The following is an 8212-nucleotide window of genomic DNA, read 5'->3' on the forward strand; positions in this document are numbered from 1 at the left end:
TTTTGTATGGTCTTGTTTTAATTTACCCATATGGATTTTTTTTTTGCTATTTTATGCTGCTGTACGAATTTTTATGCCGACAGTTTAAAAAACATGAATTAAATATTATAAAAAAAAATAGATACGTTTTTTAAATGTGTGTATATATATATGGAAAAAAAACACAATGGAAAATATATTTATAGCTAATATTGACCTAGTAAGAAAATATGATCCCATATTCAAATTTAAATATAGAAAATCTATCCGGACTTTTCTTCATTTGAGATATAGTTAGACTAAAAATACGGTGAATTTTTGGATTATTAAAAAAAAGACAATTACAAATAATTTGCCCAAAAAAAAAAGAATTAGGTTGATAATATGAACATGAATCTAAAATATGGGCCGAATATACAAATATGAGATAGCCCAACTAGTTGGCCGTTATGTTTTCCCTAATTATTACGTTATTTAGCCTTTTATTTTGAAAATATTACGTCACTAATTAAAAATATAGGTTAATTTAATTTACGAGTTACGCACGAAAATATCGAGTTATACATTTCAGTTTTGTCTATATGGAATATTCAGTTGTACATAGATTCTTTTTTATTTCTTACGACTAAAACAGCACAAAAGCAGAATAAAAACTTTTCATTTCAAGAAAATTAATTTATAAAAAAGAAATCGAGGCGATGAATTAATGTAACTTCTCAATGTAAAGACCGTAACTATATTTGTCAACAATATTATCATGAAATTAAGAAGAAATAAATGATCATCTATAAACAAACTGGGCCCCTTACAATTATATGGGCCTGTGCCCGCCTATATCTTGTCCTTACATTGTATACGTGGGCCTAGAAATTTTAGCCCATTTATCTGCGGAAATGGGCTCATATTCACGGATATATATATATATATATCTCTATAACCCATCCGATGATTCACCACGCGTAAAAGTAGCGCGTGGAAGACACCGCCCAGTTTTCCCTGGGGACGGGACGACCAGCTGAAATCGTACACTGACATATTAGGGCGCGTGGAGAAATTTCTCCGAGCTATCGCAGTAAGGGAAATTTTTATTATTACCGAGCTAAATTTCAAATTAAACTCTTCAAAAAAAAAACTATTGTTATTATTATTATTATTATTGTTAAATAAGTTTTGATCTATAATTGTAGTTATATATTGTGATATATTAAAAAAACTTTTTTCTTCTATATATAATATTTATCAGTAATCCAACTTGGATAATTCAACCGATAAAATAAAGATCCACGTTCGAATTTTAAATTAGGGATGGAAACGTAATTTCAATCACTTGATTTGTTTAAAATTAATTTGAGTCTCGAATACCCAATTACACAGAAATATATCACTTTATATTAGAGATATATACAAATATCTCTAATGTTATCAGAATATATTATGCATATTTTTTAATATATATTTCACATAAGATGAGTTACGTTTTCGCGTTTAGGACGCGTAATAAGCTGGGAATATATTTATCAAAAGCGAACACACATTTCATTAACGTCTCTCCAAGATGAACATTTTTGAACTTCAAGATTTTTATATGTGGTCTCACCTTTCATGCAATATTTAATTACACTTCCCTGAGGTAATAATAAAGATCATAATTAGATTTGCTTAGAAATTATTATCATCCTTACCATAGACATGGGCTTAAGCCCACACGAATTTCGATATAAAATATAGTTAAATTTAAACAATTTTGTATATGAATATAATGATACTATATAAAATCTAAATAAATATAAACTTTTCTTATTTTCTAGTTTGTTGATACATTTAGAAGAAAATTTTGAGAGGTTAAGATAGAAAAGAAAATCTATAATTTGTTTTACCCTTTTTTCTTTCTGATACAAATTACACGTGAAATCATATGCCTAATTCAACGGCGATATAAATTTATGAAAAAAATAACGTTATTATAAATAAATTTTAAAACTTAAATAACGGCATGATTCACTTGTAAAATATTATATATGAAAATGTTATATATTTTTTAATTTTTTCTTTAATCTTTTATATTTTATATTTTAATTATTAATGTTTCAATAAAAATATTTTTCTTAATCCTCATGACAATCTCCAGATAAAGCAAACCATTCTACAGTGTCCTCTGTAAAATATATTTGTATTCACATTGGGAGGGGATAAAATATAAATAAATGTAACTATATATTATTACATAAAAAACGCGATAAATACTTTCGTCTAGACATGTAACAAACGAGTTAATAAAAAAACGCAACCGCTAAAAATAAAACCCTATTTAAAAAAATAAAAATAAAACCCTATTTACTTGGACGAAACTTTTATTTCAATGTCACGTGATCGGGGGAGCGCGTTTTTAATGCAATTTTAATTTTCACGAAGTTCTATGGCACCGACGGATCTATAAATTTTTAAATAATTTTCGGATTAATACGACGCGTGGAAAACACACCATATATAATAATTACATTTTATTATTACTGATTATTCCTCAAACAATTACGTCAAATTAAATGCTAAGAACAATTAAAAAGAAGTTGCACATTTTCAATTTTCGGGATTCGGTAACTAATTTGATCTAAACAATCAAATCTAAGCAAAAAAATAAAAAAAAATGCTAATAAAAAATATATTGTCAAATAAATTATATGTAGTCTTATTTAACTTCAACGATTTCACCATCTTTACAAACCCCAACATTAATCAGCAAAGTGTTGTTCTTCTTCGATTTCACCCTGCAACAATTTCTTCTCGGAGACTTCCCACCAAGCCAAACAAAAAAAAAAACACAATTAGAAATGTAAGAAGCATCGAATAATAATTAAGTATATAGTCATATAATGCCGGTCCAAACTCTAGAGTATATAACGGAATTCCAATAACTGAATATAATATTTTTATTATGTAACGATTAGGGATGATGAGTAGTAGTGAAATAGGGGACTTACCCTGTTCCAAAGAAGAGGGTCAGGTTTCTTGTAGACGAGGACGGAGGTGAGGCGGCCGGGATTCTCCATCTTCCACGGGCAGTCGGGGTGAGGCGCAACGTGACGTCCGTACTCGCTCACCGTCGTGTTACCCGTCCGATGAAACCTCGCATCCGTCATGTAGAACACAAACGGCTTCTGGCACGGGTTTCGGCTCACTGGCCTCGTGTTGAAGGCGTATGCCGTGTAATCCGCCCGCCTATACCTGCGGAATTATGAAAACCCGAACGGTTACTAGCGATGACCAACTTGGTTAATAACCGGATAATTGAACCGAAGCGAATATGATAATATATAATTGTAATCGAATTGAATTTGATATAAAAGCTTTTTTAAACCGAAATCAAACCAAACCAAATTAAAAAATGAGGGAAAAGGCAACAAAATTGTGTATATTTTTTTAGAAATTTAAAATTCTTATATTTGATAGACCATTTTTTGTGGACGCATTTATGCTAAGAATGAACGATGCGTTCTTGATGCACTTACCAGTTTAGGAAGGTTCTAGAAGGCATCTCCATCTCTCTGGGGGAGAATATTCCCCGGAAAATCTGAACGGCGAAGCCCCAAGAGACAGAGACGGTCCATTTCCGGCGTCTGTCGTAGCAAATGGACTGTTGCATGAGTCCGGCCGAGTCGAGTCTCATCGGTGTCCGAAGCCGTTTCAGGGCATTGACACGTGTCATGTTCGGAAATATCGGCTCGACCACGTCCAGGTGGTGCAATGTCACCAACGGTGCCACCGGATGCGCCGCTAACAGTCCGAAGAGGTTCCCGTAAACGTCGTACTGAAACCCAAGGTTCAAACGGGTTTTTCACTGATTAGTAAACCGCCGGTTAAGTTAAACCGGTGCACAAGAACGGTTAACAGAGTAAGTGCCACGGATCGAATTATTATAACATAACGTAAAAAAGAAATTGAAAATATTATCGAAACAGAACACCAAATTCAGAAAGCCAAACCGGATTCAGAATGAATCATTGAATCAGATTGAATCCAATTCGATTAACCAATATTAACCACCGGTTTAAGCCAAATCGAACCATTAATAATATCAAATGTATGTCGGTTCAATCAATGGGTACCCAAAAGAACATGAAATGGAAGTGAACAAAAAAAACATAAACGTCCGGTAGTTTTTTCAAAAAACTACAAGAGTGAAAAACGCGTGACGCGCACGCGGCGGCAGATGCGCGTGATTGTTTGGAAGACACTGTTAACGAAACGGTCTGAAATTTTGAACACGTGGACCCCGTTCACACCAGTAAAATCTTTACGAAGGGACAAGTTTGTAAAATCTACGTGGCCTCTCGAGTTGCAAGAAAAAGTTAAATTATTGCAATAAAATCATGATTTAAAAAAAAAACCCATGAAAACCTTTATACCGAAATGATTATATATTTTGCTTTTAGGCAAATTTTACTAAATCTGAACTTCAAGACAATATAGCTATTATGGTCACTAAAGGCACCGGTCATTTATGTCAAAATTATATGGATTTTGACCTTAATTAGTATGATTTCTACGCTCGACCCACCTGCTAATTCACCAACCGAAATTGATAGCCAGATAAAATAATAGTAATAGTAAAACGGATCAGTAATTTTTCCCGTTAAACAAATAGATTGTTATTTTCCTCTCTAAATTCAATTGTTGCTTCTAAAGCAGGTCCATATCGCTAGATCACATCAACATATGACCAAAGCACACTAGATTTACCATTTTTGGAATCAGATTTTGAATAATAGAAACCATAGACAAATCAAATATTTCCCCTTTACACCTGAAAACAAAGCGAGTGAGTGAGTGACTCAGTGACTCGTTTCGTCACCGAGGGAGATAAACTGACCTGGTGAAAACCGAGTTCCTTGGTGAGTGGAACACCGAGTTCGGCCATGCAAGCTTGCATCCGGTCATCTGATCCGTACAACGCCGGGTATCTCCGAATACAACGGTCCTGCATCTGACTCAGCGCCACCGCCAATGGGTAACTCACGGCGAAGCCTCCGCCTCCGTACGCCATTCCGTACGAGAAGTATATGTTCTGCAGATGAGATTCCGACAAGCTCCCGATGTAGTACATCTGTTCGTGGTCGTATTTCCGAAGAACCCTTAGCAGATTGTCGGTGACGAAGACCGTGTCGTCGTCTCCCATCACGAACCACCTCACGTTTTTCAGGCCTAGACGGAGGGTCTCTGTTATGATTCGGGAGATTCGAATCGCTGATCGGTGCCCCTGTTTGTTCTTGTACGGGAAATCGGAGGTGTTGCCGGAGATTCTCACCGGCGGGAGGGTTGATTCGTCATCTCCGGCCACCTCCACCGCCTCCTCATGTAGTCTTATTTAACTTCAACGATTTCACCATCTTTACAAACCCCAACATTAATCAGCAAAGTGTTGTTCTTCTTCGATTTCACCCTGCAACAATTTCGCTCGGGCTTGTACCAGATCTTTATGTACTCCTTCCTCTGTTTCCACAGCCTCGCCGACGCCGCGATACCAAACACCACGTGCCGGAGCTCCGTCGCCGGAGGGGACGAGAATGGATCCGCCACCACCGCGGCGGTTTCGTTGGTGCGGCGGGGGGGGGATGAGTTGGAGGTGCGGCGGCGCGTGGAGGCGACGGCGGAGAAGGGCTCCACGTGGCAGACACGTGAGGAGGAGATGAGCTTGATGGTGTAGACGACGTAAGTGGCGGAGACGAAGAGGAGGAGGAAGACCATGAGCTTGGATACGGGTCGGGTCGGTGACCCGGAACCGGATAATGTCCGGTCCCAGATTAGCTTCTCCGACGAGTCCTTCGCGCTCGTCTTCATCTTTCAGATAGAAAGAGCAATCGGAACAACGATGAGAAAGATTGTTGCTTCCTCGGTCAAAATCGATTCTTTATGATTGGTTTTTGGTGGGTGTTTTTTGAGGTGGTGGAGTTGATTGGCTAGAGAGAAAATGAGGGAAAATTTTCTGGGTCGGGAGAGAAAGTGAGATTGACGGGAAGAACATGCATTGGCTCCTCCTGTTCCTGTAAGCTGTTCTTCTCGAAGAGACAAATCCACATTCGATCATTTTTCTTTTATATAATTGAAATGATAAAAATCTAAAACCATAGTAACCCCCCCATGTCCATTTTTATGTATTATATTTACGAAAATTTTGTTTATTACGTCTTTTTTTATTAATCTTCTTACATTTTAGGGATTCCCAATAATACTCATATGATATTTTGTGGATATGCTGGTGAGGCTTAGATGATACAATTGGTAATGGGGAGGGAGAAGTAAATGTTTTGTCTAACCAGCCAAATTAATTGGCAGAGATAATTGAATGCAAAGTTTTTTTTTTAACAAATGGTTAAAAAGGTGAAAGGCTGCAGTGAAAAAGGGGGAGACTATGTCGCTTCATCATTTGCCTAAGCAGCATTAAGGAGATTAATTAAAAATTAATCATGCTCAGGGTTACAGATTGGATTTCATATTTTCCTGGTGAGATTGTGATAATGACTGCTGCCATGACCATGGACACGTGGACGAATTTATATGGAAGTTCTTTGTCGGTAGTAACAGTGCTTAGTGGGGCCAATATATTATTATTCATTTTTTTTTTGCGGAGAATTTTAGAAAAATGAAAATCTCGAGGTGTTTTTAAAAACTTCAATAAGAGACATGAGCAAGCAGATAGGATTAAGGGGTGGTCATTCTATTATTCATTTTTGTTTATTTTTTCTTTGTAAATTACGATTCACCCAAAGCATTTGTGACCGATTTGTAGGTGATCATTTTGGGGCGTGGGGGAAAAACATTTACAATTTATAAATTCGATTTATGGTCAAACACGCCATTTTTGGATGAACTATGTCATATTCGTTTCAATATGGTAAAACTTAAAAATAATTTCTGAAAACTATAATGGAACATGAAAAAAAAAATTGAAGGTTTAATTTATTTACACGAATCGTGGAAAAATCTATGGTTCCATGAGTTATGGATTACGGTAGATGGAGAGGTGAGATTTTTCCGACAAGGACACGTGGAATAGCAGAATGCATCTGGGCTTTGGGCCCACAAATTTAACTCGCTTTCTGGACCGTCCATCCAAACAGAAAGAAGATATGATTTTTCACTGTGTTTTTCCGTAAAAATATTTAGAACATAATGCATCTACTTATTTTTTTTTTTTAAGGATAACCGGATATGCTGAGAGCAGACGTCTAGACTAATTTTGGGTTGGGATCAAGCATATGCTTAATCTTATTATCGAAAGAAATGTAAATGTATGGATAAAATATAAATACGAATTATATATATATAGCATATGTTAAATCAATAAGCTAGACAGGACTGAACCCTTAAAGAGTGGGGAACTGTGCAAGTTTCTGGAATTCTCCTTTAGTATAACCCCAAGTATATTTACTGTATTCTTTTTTTTTTTCCAGTGTAACTACTGAATTACTAACAGTTCAATAAAATGTGTTAAAAATTGTCCAAAATTTTTATTTTTATTAAAAAAAATTAGATTTTTTTTAAAAAAAAAATCAATTTTTCAGAAATTTTATAAAGTTTATTTCGGTTCGATTTTGAGAAATTCGATTCTATAAAAAATATACTGTTTGAAAATTCTAAACAATACACTTCATAAAAAAATACCGAAATTTTTGGATTCCATGAGGTTAAATTCTAAAAAACCAAACCAAAACTCCCACTCCTGGTTGTAATAGCGAGAGAAGACTGCAAATATTTTTAGGGTTTTATACCAAAAAAAAAATATTTTTAGGGTTAAACGGGGTTTTTTGCTTTTTTTTTTCACAGGTTTTTTATTTCTTTAGTGGGCTTTTTTATTTGGGCCCATACATTTTTCTCTTCGTATTATTCGAAATTTAATCATTAAAGGTATTTTATTCCTTCTTAACAAAATTACGATAAACCATTTAACATTTTATGAGTAACCAAACTTCATACGTATTATTACTAATGTTCTTAACAAAATGCAAGGAATACGACACCGTATTAAAATCAGCATCAACGTAAATATGCGTGGTTCCTCTTTAATTTTTCCTTTTATTACAACCTCAAATCCGCACAAACCCAAAAATAAATAAAAAATAAAATAAAATCAACAATAAGTGCATATCCACGACCACAACATTTCATCCTGAAAACTCTCATCACCAAAACGAAAAAAGGTTAGATAGAAAAAAAAATCCGAAATCAAACTCCCAAA

The 8212-nt window shown here is 35.1% G+C and overlaps 1 protein-coding gene across 1 annotated transcript; it reads right to left on the bottom strand.

Moving 5' to 3' along the window:
- Nucleotides 1-2602: 2602 nt before the first annotated feature.
- Nucleotides 2603-6080, bottom strand: LOC104823596. Its single transcript, XM_010555233.2, has 5 exons — nt 5380-6080; nt 4847-5326; nt 3486-3784; nt 2958-3201; nt 2603-2767 (listed from the first exon to the last, which is right to left on the bottom strand). The coding sequence occupies exons 1-5, from the start codon at nt 5812-5814 to the stop codon at nt 2666-2668; spliced, it is 1560 nt and encodes a 519-aa protein (XP_010553535.1). The 5' UTR covers nt 5815-6080; the 3' UTR covers nt 2603-2665.
- Nucleotides 6081-8212: the final 2132 nt, after the last annotated feature.

This window comes from Tarenaya hassleriana, unplaced genomic scaffold (genome assembly GCF_000463585.1).
Source record: "Tarenaya hassleriana unplaced genomic scaffold, ASM46358v1 Cleome4, whole genome shotgun sequence".
Lineage (NCBI taxonomy): Eukaryota > Viridiplantae > Streptophyta > Magnoliopsida > Brassicales > Cleomaceae > Tarenaya > Tarenaya hassleriana.